We start from the raw sequence: 15,188 nt of genomic DNA on the forward strand, positions 1-15,188 counted from the left end.
TGTTACTTGCAAGCTACAGTTAACGTGATTGCATCACACGCTTTTGTTTGGGTCTTCAACTCTTAACACTTTAAAATCGCGATGTCAGCTGACAGTTTTTGTCAATGTTATTGACAGTGTGAGGTCGCTTCAATATATTGTAGGTCTGCCAAGCAAGTATTGTCAATAAATATTAAACATGTGGAGGGGCGGTACCTGATTCCAACTAAACCCTTTGTTTTATAGTTTGCTGTGGAAAGTTTCAGTCTCTGGTTACATTGATATCTTTGGTAGCAATGTTATTGCCCCCACCGTACATCTTTGGTTTTGTTTAGTGTTCAGAACCGCGTATGGCGTGATAAATTGAAAGATGAGTGAAAAATACGATGGTCAGCTTGGAGAAATACTTTCAGATTTAGGACATGCTGTTTCGTTTCTTGACTGCGTATTCGGATTCCTCCAGAGACGGTAGCTTTTTGAATCTGTGTTACTGCGGCGTGTGCTTTATAACTAAGTTGCGTGAAACGATCTTCACAGTCCTCTGCGTTTTGTTTTCAGAACTGATTTCTACCGACCAGAAGATGGGCCGCCTGCGTCACACGAAGACATTGAAAAAGTTGTTCTCGGCATTTTCAGGAAGTGGCAAGAGCGCACTGAGACAGAACTGGTATCATACAGGTGAATAAGCATGATGCGATGCTTGACATCCCGTAGGGTTATAGCATTTGTTGATGAATTACTAAGAGTATGCGTCCTTCAGGTGTTTTTTTTTTTTATTACAGTGCAATTATACAGTGTCACAAGTACGCCTACTTTGAGTAATTTATCAGTAGTAAGTGTGATTTTTTTCCCTTGCTTTAAGATTAGTGTACCTTGGTCTACCGTTTATAACAGTCTACCATTTACTACATTACTGCCCTGCATTTATGGATAAATCGCATTGTACTTCCACTGGAATAATGTTTACTCCTCTTCTTCAAATTCGTTATTCCACACCGTCATTGTGAATTGAATGTTATTTCTCTTAACTTAATAATTTGTACCATTTTATTAATGTACATTTGTTTGCAACAAATTTATAATACAGTCAAAGTTGAAACTCATTATTTCGTATATGGGCTTCACCACGGCTCTATTCTTTAGGGGGACCTATAATTTTTTGTGCCTGTGTAATATGCACAAATATTTTCTTCATGGGTTTTGGAAGATATTGTTATGAACAGGGAAGTGAGCCCTGTCTTGTGTGTAGCCTGGGGTAGGAAAAGAAACCGTGTAAAGGGAGCAGCCCCACTCCCTGCAACCACTACCCTTTTGCATTTTACTTTGCCCTGAACATCCAACTTCATTGTGGACAGTAAACTTTGTTTTTTTCAGAAGCTGTAGGCAGCAAACTCTATGGGACAGGAATTGCTTTATCAGTCATTCTTGCATGTTATTCACATCAGTGTTATTATGCACAATATGATTTGATCACCAAGGCTGATCTCTGAGCATTCTGGTCCATATTGCTTATATATGCCATACATCGTCTATGATAAATGGAGAGGGGCATGGTCTTGTGAAAATTTTGCTAGATCATACCAATTAGCCCTGATATCAGAACCAAAAATTTTGTGTGGAGAATAGTTTGTGAAATAAACAAACATGATTCACCATATGCCTTTCAGGTTCTACTAGTTCCATAACATACAACCATCAGTTGATTTGGGAGAGTGCTTTACAAGTGGCGTGATTTGTGCATGAATTGTGTGGGCAATGCTTTCTCATTTAAATGTGTTTGGGTTCTGTCCTGCCCCCGTAGTAAATGTGACTGAAATTATCTACAAGATATATATCAAGAGCGAGCTTCCAGTTTCAACAAATTTGTGGTTTCCAATGATACTTGTTTGTGGCCATTTTTGTACAAATTATTTGACTTCCTTAATAACAAATTCTTAGTGTAAGTGCCAGTACAAAGGTGTGGTGCCTGAAATTTATATAAATTGTGTGTGATGAATGTTGCCTTGCTGAAGTAGATAAATTGACAGTGTGACTACGGTTGATCATTTTTGTTTATTGCTTGTCATCCACGTATGGCAGACAGTTGCACGTTTGAGAGTTGTTTTGCTGTGAGTGTGAGAGGAAACAGTTCACCAAAACTTCGTGGCAGATTAAAACTGTGTGCGTAAGTGGGACATGAATCATGGTAGAGCACTTGGCTGCTAAAGGCAAAGGTCCTGGGCGTAAGTGCCAGTCTGCCACACACCTTTAATCTGCCAGGAAGTTTCATATCAATGCACACTCTGCTGCAGAGTAAAAATTTACTCTGAAAGTTGGCTAAAAGCTACGCAGCAAACACTTCCCACTACCCCTTCCATTCTTGTAGTTTGTGTGTGATTTTCAAACATAATATGTTCCATAATACATATCAAAGACTTATCCATTGTATAATATAAATTTTCCAAAATTACATCCCAGTTTTAATATTTATAACAAAAAGTGTGCAAGTGCGTTAAATGTGGTGCGAATGTAGACATCAGACTACAGTACGGATCAACATATTATCACAACATTTAGTGCGTGTTTACATTTTTTGGATTCACAAATTGACAGCTGAATTATCAACTTTCAACCTAATCTAGACCTCGAACTTCACTACAGATCAGTCTGTCACCGCAATCAGTACTTCGAGAGAGGGGGAGGGTGTCACTATCACACTCCAGGTGGCAGTTTGGATAACCAGTAGCAGTACATATTGTCAGTCCAGTGGTAGTAGCATAAAATGGATATTTCTGTTCTGTGCGCTCCTCAGTCACGGAGGCGAGTTCGTTATATTTCAGAAATGTAAATGGAGCATGTAGTGTTTTGTGTGTTAAAAAAAAAAAAAAAAAACTTGCTATCACATAGGCTATAATGATGTGGTGATTATGAAAAAGAAATCATTTGAAAAGCAAAAATGTCATGTTTTACTTTTTTCGGAATTACAGAAGTGTCAGATTCCACCCGTCTGCTTTGACCCATGGCGCCACCAATATGGCGGAAACGACCATTCTCAACTTCTCCAATATGGCGGAAACGACCGTTCTCAAATTCTCCAATATGGCGCCTATGACGTCAATGACCATTCTCAACATCTCCAATATGGCGCCTATGACATCATTACATAAACACAACAAACACATCTCCCTCCAAAACTATAATCAAAATAACTGGACCAGTGCAGGAAATTGGGGGTTTTTTGGTGGGGACAAACTAAATATAAACGCATACAGACACACACCACGATCCCAAATCACACAAAATGACGACATAAAAGCATTACAAAATTCCCAAATACAATATCAACAGGAATCAGTCACTTCCCTTCATCTACATAGCTCAACCATATCACATTGGAATCGAACACTTCTCTTGACCTATATAGCTGAACAACAGCTCACGACACCAAAGCACACATAGCCACAACGAAAAATTGGAATCGATCACTTCCCATGACCTATATAGCTCAAATACAACTGACAATACCAAAAAAATTGAAATCAAGCCCTTCCCCTAAGATACATAAATCAACTACCAACATATGCCGTAAATAACAATGACCCCACAACACATAAAACCCCCACCGAATATCATAACATGCGAACAATAGACCCAAATAACGACTACTTACCACAAAAAAGTTTTGGCGCTGCACACCGGGTCAGCACACACACAACCCAACTCACATATTCTGCTTGCATATGCCGTTTTTCGCTATCTCTGCCACAAGCCCAAAAAGTTACGGAAACTTAATGATGGACAACATGTCGCCCCCATTTCAGCCCGCATATGTGTACTATTAAACTTAGAAGTCATATCCATACCTAACAAAAGAAGCCACAAATTGAATTAAATGACTTACCGCACAACAAACCAACAACATCAAACAACACTGCAATGACATAAACACAATGGAAACCTAATTCTTAACTCACTGAAACTAATTTCTGTTGCCGGCCAGGGTGGTCTCGCAGTTCTAGGCGCGCAGTCCGGAACCGTGCGACTGCTACAGTCGCAGGTTCGAATCCTGCCTCGGGCATGGATGTGTGTGATGTCCTTAGGTTAGTTAGGTTTAAGTAGTTCTAAGTTCTAGGGGACCGATGACCACAGCTGTTAAGCCCCATAGTGCTCAGAGGCATTTGAACCATTTGATTTCCGTTCTTCTATAACAGTCATGACCAATAAATGCACACTTTAAGCACCAACACCTAAATGAACCCAATACACTACATATACACACACACTATACACACATCACCAGGGGACACCACCAACTGCAACAAGACATCTACAAACACAACACACTCATAAACTAATCTCTGTGCTGTCATGATGTCACAACACAACATCCTAATGTCACGGGTCAAAGCCAGGAGGTGGGATTGGACGCCTCCATTGACCCATTTTTTCTCGCAGTCTTTTAAACAGCAATGACAGAATGTAGATTGTTTCCAAGATCTACAAAATAGAACTAGGCTGGTGGGGCATTTAAAACATTATACTGGTTGTTTCCTTATACTGACCATAGCGTTATGGATTTCACAGACACTGCCTGCTGATACTTCTCTGAGGCAAGAGATTTACTATTAGTGCAAGATTATAGTCATACTGTATTGAAGTCTTTTCAATTCACTATTTTCAGTTGATAAGCATAAGGAAAATGATATAAAGAAATAAGAAGTATGACTGGTCAACAACACAAACGATATCTAGTGTATAGTAACCTCATTCATTTACTTCAGTTTCTTGGCTTAACTACTGCTCGTCATATGCTTGTTCAGAATCGCACACAAAACCAACAGTGATATTACTCACACTATGATGCCAACATTAAAGACAAAATAATTGCAGATTGTTTCAAGTAACCCCATTTTATGGTAATGTTTTTACATTGTACTCAAAAGAAGAAACAAGTTAGCATATGATTAGCTCCTATTGCAAAATCTTAAAGTCAGTTGCAAATGATCTGCAGATGTGTGTATGTGACACCATTGGCTACGTATGTACGTAGATTTAACTTTAACACGTAATACGCAAATCACATCCTGTGATTCTTTGTTCGCAGGAGCACTTAATGATACATCTAATATGCAAAAATGTACTAGGTCATGCATACAATTACCTGACCGGACATTTGGTATTGCCTCTGTTCACACATCCTTTCTTATGATGTGCAAACTTTCCGGACTCTTATCTCAGGTCAGTGACAGCAGGAAAAGGGTCTAAAAACTAAATGAACACTATAAGGAAACAATCTGTATAATGTTTTAAATCCCCTGCCATCCTCATTCTGATTGGTAGAAATTTGTGCTATTTTGTTCACAGGTTTTCTTTAAACCTGGGAGAAACAAAGTATCTTATTTTCTTAATTTTACAATGTTTTTTTTCCCCCAAATTCACCTAGTCATATATAGGATATGTAATAGTTTCCCCATGATTATTCCTGAGGTATAATGAAGCTACCTCAGTGGACTAGGATGCATAGAGTGGAAATAACCATGTGATGCTATTGCCATTGGAGTGACAATGTCCACTACCGTATCCAACTTGTGTGTAATAGACATTTGTCAAACTGTATTGGCACATGAGTGCTCTAACATAGCTGCCGCATGATTAAATGGTCATCTTTTTGTTCTTACATTGTAACAACGATTCCTAACTACAGATTTGTCATCTAAAATGATTAGCCAAGAACTGATGGAATGACATTTCAATAATGTGACTGACACATTTCAGCTAAAGGTTACTTTATCTCCAGCTATCAGAAACGTGTTATGGTTGAATAATGAATGCTGGAGGTTTCATCAGAAGAAGAGTGTGACCTTGAAAGCTGTAATTGATTTCCTTATTAATATTAGTTAGAACTGAATGTCTTGTCATTCATCAAATATTTGTTAAGAATTGTTTACAGGCAAGATGTTGTTTGTGTGGGGGAAGTATGTCTTTGTGAGAACATATAGATCTCCTTGGTGATACATATAAAACTGTTTTTGTGTAACCATATAGTTGTAGATGTTTGCAGTCTTCGCCTTTCGGACATTGCTGCTGTAATAACAGCTTTGAAAGAGGGATAGCTATGGCTTACAATGGAGTTCACAGTACCAATTGCTAATAGTGTTGTGGGAATGTGATGGAATACTGTCCCGAAATCAGACACATCCACTTTATATTTTGATACAGATTTACATTTAGGTACAAGCATCTACAAGTGTATGTATAAGGAGTCACATAAACAGACGGGTTATCTCAAAATTTTCATCCAAAGAACTCTTGAGCAGAGAGAGAGTCCCCGTTTGTGAGTTGATGTTTATATAAACTGCCCACCCCACACCACAGTGCAGAATATATGGGATTTGTCCTGGGGGGGGATAGCATCTGCGTTGTATTCAAGCACATCCTGGGCTCCACAAGCTGGATGATTGGTACCTCCAGCAGGTTGGCCAGTGATGAAGTCGGTGTTGGAACACAGTGGTAGGTCCTGCAGATGGCGTGGTCTGGTGAGGCGACAGCCGGCTCGAGAGAAAGCCAGTGGGCTGAAGTGCGGAGAAGAACCTAAGTGCGGAGAGACGATTCAAATCTCGCTGAGTGGAGAGATGAAGTCGTGTAGGAGGGCGGGGTTGCCTTGTTGAGGGAGGGCGAAACACTGTAGTGCCTCGACTTCCAAGTACTCGTGTGATAAGAGAGGGTTCGAGTCCATCAGAAGGACGAGGATGTGGCCGTTATGTACTACCAGTGAGATGTCCTCCACGCGGTGTGTCAGAACTACGACATGAAACGCGATTGTAGGAGGGTCGACCTCGGCGTGAGTCGTGTGGGTTGAAAAACCTGCGAACGGAAAGTCACTTGAACTGTCTGGGAGATCAGCAAAAGGATAGTCGCTAGGGCTGGACACTGGTGAGGGACCATGTGCCTGAGTCACTTGTGCCATATCATTCAAGGAGTCCGAAACATGACGGGTCCCTAGTTGGTCAGCCGTGTTGGGAGAGCCCGATGCCAGAGAATCAGAATCCACAATTGCAGGTTTGACTAGATGCAGTGAAACTGTTTGTGGCGTGTCCTTGATGAGAGTGTCGTATGTTGAATCCCCATGTTGCAGAACATTGAAGGGGACTGTAAAAGTTGGCATACGGCGTCGTCCTGTAACATGATGTGGTAACAGTTCTGCAGAGAAGTGGGCACATAGGAGGCGGGCAGGCTATGGCTAACCAGTGGATAGAGGCATATGTGTTTGAAATTCGTATGCAAGGGGCTAGTGAAGTTTGGGAGGGGGAAGTCTTCCTGAGCCATGGGCTGGATCAGTTCACTTGGCAGGATGGGGTTCTCCCCATAAACCACCCCTGAATTGGTGCCCTGGATGTCTAGTTTGTGCATTGATCTCAACCCAAAAATGACCCCAGGTTGAGCTTCTGACCAAAGGCAGTTATAGGTGGTGTTGATTCTGCACATGCATCACAGAAAGCAAACAGGAATGGCTCGAATTGCCGGCCTTGGTTAATTGTGATTGTGGCTGGGCAGCCGATTCGTGTGATCCAAGAGGAGACAAAACCTTTGGCTACCGTCTTGGGCGTGATGTTCAGCAAAGGTATGGCTAACACCCTTTGGGACAAGTGGTCAGTAGAAGATAGGACATATCTAAAACCTTCTGATGGCAGAAGGGGGCCAGTGAGATTGATAAGGGCGTGTCTGAAACGTCCTGTAGGAACGCAGAATTTATCCAGCGGGAGGGGGGGGGGGGGGGAGGCAGAATGGTGGTCAACTTTGTTGTGCTGGCAAGGGATACAATTGCGAGCCCATCTGTCAGTCTTCTTTGATATTTTTCCAGATAAAGTGCTCGGTAGTGAGGGTGAAATAGACGAAATGGCCTGCACATGAGATTTTGGAGGTTGTATATTGTCAACAGATGCTGTGTAGCTGAGGAGGGTTAGAGACGTCTGCCATAATTGTAACTTATCTCTGTTGACTTCAACACCATTCGACTCTAAAGTCTTCACTACCATGGATAAGTGATGCTTGCGCTGCTCCTCTGTTGTTTCACTGAAAATGAGTATTTTGTCCAGGTATGCGAAACAAAACTCAAACTTTCATAGGATGGAGTCAATAAATCGTTGCCACATCTAGGCATGTAATGGTACTGGAACAAACCTAGCATGGTGATAATTGCACCTTGGGTATGCCCTCCCGTACCGCAGGTGCCTGGTGGCAGGCGTGTTTACAGTCAATTACAATGAAGATGGAAGCATCTGATAACATTTGGGTGAAGTTATTGATGTTTGGCACTGGGTTATTATCTATTATGGTCCTCAAGTTTAAACGCCCGCAGTCCCCACACATGCGAAATGGGCCATCGTGTTTGGTAGTGAGGTGAATAGGCGATGACCAATTACTGTCTGACAGCTGTAGTATACCTGCAGATAAGATCATTAATTTGCTGTCATGCCGCATGTAATTTAATAGGGTTGAGGCGTCCAACTTTGTCAGATAGGTTGCCGACAGTAGTAACTATCTTATGCACTGTCCCGTCCATGACGGCGAATATTGAATACTGCACACAAGGGTGTTCCTGGTTAACAAAAGCATCTGTCATGTGGGGAGTACACCCATGGGTCGAAATATGACCATTGAAGTGAGTAGGGAATGGCAGTGCAAAAGTGACATATTTGACTCATGCACGTGATGTGCGCAAATGCTGGGAGATCAGTAGCGAGCGCAGTGAGTGGTGAGCAGGAACACTTGGTAAACATCGAATGTCACTAGTGTGCACGAAAGCCGGCGTGAGCACGAGCAGCGCTGGGTGGGTGCGAGAAACAGAGGTGTTGGCTGAGTCACGTGGCTGGTGCGCAGGAGAGGGGGATTATTTATCAATACGAGGTGTGTCAGTTTGTGCAGAGGAGGTGGGCGCGTCGCATGTGTGACGGTGGGGTTGGCATTTGGGCACACTGATCGGTACACATGACACAGGGAGGGACCGGCATGGTGTGGGTGCCTGCCGAAGAAACTGGTTCATCACACGCAAAATGTTTTGTAGAGCTGACTTGAGAAGCAGCCGGGCTGGAGCTGGTGGAAGAAACTTGTCCTGTTGCTGGTGTTGTGACTTGCAGGTTCTACAGCTGAATGGGGGCTGAGGCAAGCTCGCTGGAGGTGAGCGAAATGCGGCATTGGAGCTCGCCGTTGTCCCAATGGATTTTCATCACGGACCCGCACTCCGACGGTAAACCATCCACACTCCTCAGAATGTCACCCACAAGGGTGGAACACTCGTGCACCAAATTATTCGTTGCAAGAACACTTGAGCGATAAAGCGAAAGGCGAGCACACTGTATGTTTGTGTTCTGAGGGTGGTGCAGCACCGTGCTCTGAAAGGTGTTCGGAGAAAGTTTTTGATGTGACAAGAAATCCTTCCCTAGAATTGGCTCATCTGTCAGCTATGTAAAAAGTCCAGGCGAAACATTGACTGAGACTGAAGTTTTTAGGATCAAAGTGTTGATTGCTCAGAGGAGCGAAGTCGATGGAGAAGATGCAGGTAGAGGGATTATAGATATGTCCGCACCTGTGTCGACCAAAAAATTGAGTTTAGAAGAAATGTTGTTGCATACGAGCGGCTGTTGGGAAAAATGGGGGAATGTACGTTATGCAGCATAGGGGACGCCTGTCTGACTCCGCAGGGTTCGGCGTCTACTGTGCCCTGCGGACAGTGTTTGGGTGCTGGCAAGGTGACTTACACTTCTGTGCTCAGTCGCCGAAGATCTTGTGATACCAGCAGTATGGGTGAGTTGGATGTGGCAGAGGTGGAGAATTAGCAAGAGGGGGCGGCTGGTCATCATCGATTGCTTCGGGTAGGTATACTGGCACATACAGGGTGTGCGTGATTCGGGAATGTTCGGAGAGTGAAGAGTGTGAGCGCAGGCTGCCGGGTGTTGTGGAGGACAGAGCAGTGGAACGGGCCCTGCTCCTACCAGCAAAGGGGTGGAACTCTGGTGCAGGCGTACCAACCTGTGGCAGAGAATGCAGAGGTTGGCACTCTCTCAGGAGAGAGTACAACTGATCGGCGATCCGTAAGCGCGATCCGATCTATTCGAAGGAGTGTTGTAGCAGTTGTTTCTGGAGATTGGTGGGTAACTTAGCAGACGACACTGCCCAGAGCACTGTATCCTGCATAGTTTACTCATGGACCAGCAACCGTAGGAGGTGCCAGAGCTGTGACAGTGTCTGGTCCCTAAGGTGTTCTTCATATAAAATTTTTAGTATGAGCTCCTGGGGGGAACAGGCAAGGTGTTCTATAATCATTTTCTTGTCGAAGTCATGCTTCGGAGCCAGTGGCAGATGCAGGAGCAGGTCACAGATCAGGTCTGAGTGGTCGTGAAGGTGTCTCATGAGACAGAGGAACCTGGAGTTGTCATAGTAAACTTGGTGTAGCTTGAAGATGTGCTCTACAGAGATGAACCATGTCACAGGGGTTGTCTTCTGACAGCGGTAACTTCAGTGGTGTCCAGGGGGAAGAGAGAGGAGAATTAGGAACTTCCGGGAACACCGAATTGTCTTTGTGAGCCGCGAAATCCTGTTCCGGCCAGGGAATGGTAGGATGGCAGTCCGGCGGAGTAGGTGGTCCCGCAGAGAAAACATATGTAACACTGGAGGGGGGGCGGGGGGGGGGGGGGCAAAACCACATTTGCCACAATTGCCATGTGTGTGATCACTGAGCATACCTGTTGTATCGCGGAAGGCCATCGCAGTAGGCACAGGTGGTATCATGGAATGAACAGGCGGAATTGTTCAACTTCATAGAAAAGTTTGTTGTTCAGTGATGTACGTCACTGGATAGGGGTGGGGGGGGGGTATGTGTCCATCAGTTGTACAGCACTAGCAGCAGGTGCTGACCCGTATATTGAACACGCACTATTACGGTCAACCGCCTACGCAGGAGTCCTGGAGAATGCCCGTGGAGCACTATTAATGATATGTCCTTAGCTGGTATTCATGCGAGTCATAACAGGTGCGGAGGATGGCTGATTCAAACATGTTACATGTTGCGGTAATGGTGGCGTTGGGCACAGCACCACAGTAACGGTCATAGGAGTGCACTGTGAACGAATGTTCATCTGCGGAGGAAACCTAACATGTGCTTATGGATTATGATCGCATGAAACACTGTTCTGAATATCATCAACAATCGACAACTGTCAAAGAATACTAGGCAGATCCTCCGTGGTTGCTGAATCTAGCATCTATTCAAATCAATAAGTTGCTTAAATTTTCAGAGTTTGTTAACTTTTTCTTGTGTAATGTGAGTGTGAAAGATTGAAAACTTACAAATGTTGGATACATTGGGAAATATATAAACTAAAAATAAATATAATTATGTGCCTGAGAAAAATGTTAATGTTTCAATATTCATGCAGTACCTTGTATTTAGTGATTCTTGCATCATCTGCTTCTTCAAAAATTCGAGGGCAGTCAGGAAATGTGGCAGCCACCATCAAAACATTTCTGGATTTTTTTTTTTTTTTTTGGTGAACCCACCTGTAACAAACTACACTCCCACAGATACTTGTTTCTGGGAGAAATCTATAGCAAACAATAAAATGTAGAGCTTAAGCATCAATTTGATGTATAAGGGGATAAACTAAAACTTACACCGAATGACATCCTGGTCAGTTTTGTTGTTGTTTCTTTGTTTACAAAAGTGCCACTCACTGACTCTTCGGAGCTCATCGGTTCCATTTTCTGACAATATATCACAAATCTCTTTCATAAATGTCTCATCAGGAGCTACTTCATGTGGAATGGCAACTTCTACAAACAGCTGGAAGGCGTCGCCATGGGTAGTTGTCTTAGTCCAATGATTGCCGACTTCTTCATGGAACATTTCGAGCACTGGCACTCGACTTGGCACCTTGTAAACCTAAGGTGGGGTACAGGTACGTTGATGATACCTTCGTCATGTGGAGTCATGGTGAAGGACAGCTCAGTGATTTCCTAAGAAATTTGAACAGACTCCTTGCAAACATAAAATTTACCGTGAAAGTAGAAAAGGACAAAAAACTACCATTTCTATATGTACTCATCACACAGGATGATGAAAGCCTGGGACACAGTGTGTACTGAAAACTGACACACACGGACTAATATCTGCACAAACTTTCAAATCACTACCCGAGCCAGAAAAAGAGGCATAATTATATGCTCATCATGCGAGCAATGCGAATATGTGAGCTGCAGCACCTCAGACGTGAAATACAACACTTGGAAAGTGTTCTGAGGAGCAATGGGTACTCCACAAGATGTATGAGAAGTATAACAGAGCCAAACACTTGGTGAAGTGACAAATCAGAAAAAGAAATGTTGATATGACCTTTCTGCCATACGTTCCCAGAGTGACAGACAGATTTGTCTGTATGTTGCGCACACACGGTGTAAAGACTATTTACAAACTGACAACGAAGATCAAAGAGTGTCCCAGATAGGAAAAGAAAAAAGGGGCCCACTTGCAATGTCGGGAATATACTGCATACCACGCGGAGAAGTTGGAATGACTGTACGAGCAGTCAACACCGGGATCACAGAACATAAGCGACATTGCAGGTTGGGGCAGGTGGAGAAATCTGCTGTGACAGAGCACGCGCTTTGTTAGACAGACCACATTGTAAAATTTGCTGACATGGAAATTTCGGCTGTACAGAGGAATTATTACATCCGCTTGTTCAGAGAAGCTATAGAAGTAAATCAACTCGAGAATACCTTCAACAAGAAAGAAGAAAGCCTCAAGGTAAACGGATCTGGCTTTCCATACTGCAGCAAATGACCATTGCAGGTAGCAAGAGAGCCGCACTGGAAATGACTGCGGAGAAGCCCTTGGATGTTGGCGCACCATGTACATATAGTTTGTGGCCATTAGCCATGCTCCAGTCCACCACCAGCAATGGAGGGTGAAACTGTGACAATGCCAGCCACTCATGCTGGCAAAACATCAGAAATATCATCAGATGAACGTCGCCTGAAGAACCTAAGACTGAAGCAACAGCCAGTTTGTCAACAAGTGGCCACGAAGGCCTTAACAATTTTGTAAGAGGATTACATTTGCTAAAAGTTAATTTTTCATCTCTTATCTCTGTATTCCTCTGGAATGACTGAATTGTCATTTGCGTGAGAAATTTTACAGGATAGTTGTAGACGATCAGGGAAAAACCATATCTCAAAATTTTATGTTTTGTAAAGAAAAAGATGCTCTTTCAGAAGGTAATTAATGCTGCTGTGGATCAGGTGCCCCTTCTGAGACTCAAGGGTTAAAAATCACTTCCTCTGCCAGCAAATTTGTTTTTGGGCAACTTCATCCTTGTCTCTCTCAAAAACTATGGACCCAAAAGTTTGGAACTTACAGGTTTCATAAACAAGCAACCTGGCCATAAGATTACAAAAGGAGAAGTTTGTAAACCTACTACATTAAGCTACATCAGCTTGAGAGAAGATTTTTGACGACTTTGAGCACTACTTGGAGCAATATTAGTGAGACAGATAACATGAAACTTACAGAATGTGGATAATGCAAACTGTTCAGATGTCTTGCCTTATTTTATAGCTTTACCACAATTACCCACTGAATAGCAGCACTTCAAACAGTGCTAACATTTTTGAAATATCACAGCATCATTTTTGCACCCGTAACCTGCATACCAGATTTGAACAAAATCAGACGTGTAGACCATAGTGTGCTGTAATTTTTTTTCACTTTGTAATGAATTAGTTTTAATACAAAACACCTCTTGTCAAATTTATTACTCAAAAATTGTGAAAATGGTGATAACTAAAGAAAACTGTAGATGCAATCCAGTGTTGTAGGATTTTTGTAAATTTGTCCAAGTGCATTCAGTATTGGAAGTACAGGCATTTGTTAATGATATGCTAGAGTGTTTTGTGGGAGAGATTGAAACACCAAATTTTCAATTTACAGTATCATTAATTTGGCTGTACTATTAATCAGTAGCTACATAATATTTGATATTTGTTTCTCATGTATTTTGTGTTTCAGTTGTTCCATCCCAACAGAAATGAATGTTATATTTTTTTTAGTATACATTACTTACTTTTTTGTGATACAAATTTCATTTTATTAATTTTTCTTGTGTTAATTTCTTAGTGGAGATGATTTGCCAGTAGCACAAGAATATGAGGTTGGTGATGACAGCCTAGCACCTGGTAATCGCCGAATACTGAAAGCTGTTTCCCGAAAGAAGAAGACTGGAGCTAGTGAAAGAAGTGAAATGGCTGTTGATACTCCAAGGTAAAAATGGATACCAAATGGGTATGAATCCACCATCTTGTATTTGTTCTTTTTTGTAGTTGTTTCAAAAGCAAGAGAATGTATGTTTGCATTGTAAGGAACATAATTATAGAGTATTACATAATATATATTGTCAGTATCATGCTGCATGTGCTCGGCATTTAATTATACACGTATAACCAACAAAAATACAAATTTTTGTATTGTAACCTGAAATCATAAGGGGAATCCAGGTACATAAAGTCCAAAGTGCAAAGCAGAAATTAGGTTGTGATGAAAAATCTTACCATCCAAATGTTCATTGGAAGTTGTTTTGCCAAATCCGAATCTGTATAATCAGCAAATGAAAATCTGAACCAGGAGAAAAACAAGCTATTTTAGGTAGTTAATTTCAGAACTTTTGAAAAATCGTTGAATGGGTTAGTTGTAATGTACTAGGTGGTTACAACCAAAGTGCAGTTACTCAGAGAGGTCCAGTGTGGGCTGTAATTGTCATATGGCAGCAAATCTTGGTAGAAACGCTAATGCATTAATTGGAACCAATTTAGGCTGGGAAAATATTAGTTCAAATTTTGGTCACCAGGTGGAAATCTGCCACTTAAAACATCTCATCACTGCACATCTACATCGATACTTCGCAAGCCACCATATGATGCATGGCAGTGGGTACCCTGTACCTCTACTAGTCATTTCCTTTCCTGTTCCACTCGCAAATGTAGTGAATAAAAAATGGATGTCTGTATGCCTCTGTATGAGCCCTAATATCTCATAACTTACCTTCGTGGCCCTTACGCGTAATGGCCCTTTTAAACAAAATCCATGCATGGACATTATAATTTTTTAGGGTATTGCCCCCCCCCCCCCCCCCCAATAGATACCTTTGAAAAATTTACAACATTATTATAAATAGTCTGTT

At 42.2% G+C, this 15,188-nt stretch overlaps 1 protein-coding gene across 1 annotated transcript in view; it reads left to right on the forward strand.

Annotated features, from left to right (window-relative positions):
• Window positions 1-277: 277 nt before the first annotated feature.
• Window positions 278-15,188, forward strand: part of LOC126457451 (nudC domain-containing protein 3-like) — an 85,526-nt gene continuing 70,615 nt past the window's right edge. The window contains exons 1-3 of the mRNA XM_050093734.1: window positions 278-447; window positions 538-657; window positions 14,129-14,272. Coding sequence (XP_049949691.1) covers window positions 350-447; window positions 538-657; window positions 14,129-14,272 — 362 coding nt within the window. The 5' untranslated portion in view covers window positions 278-349. The remainder of the gene's footprint in view (window positions 448-537; window positions 658-14,128; window positions 14,273-15,188) is intronic.

Source organism: Schistocerca serialis, chromosome 2 (assembly GCF_023864345.2).
Source record: "Schistocerca serialis cubense isolate TAMUIC-IGC-003099 chromosome 2, iqSchSeri2.2, whole genome shotgun sequence".
NCBI classification, from domain to species: Eukaryota; Metazoa; Arthropoda; class Insecta; order Orthoptera; family Acrididae; genus Schistocerca; species Schistocerca serialis.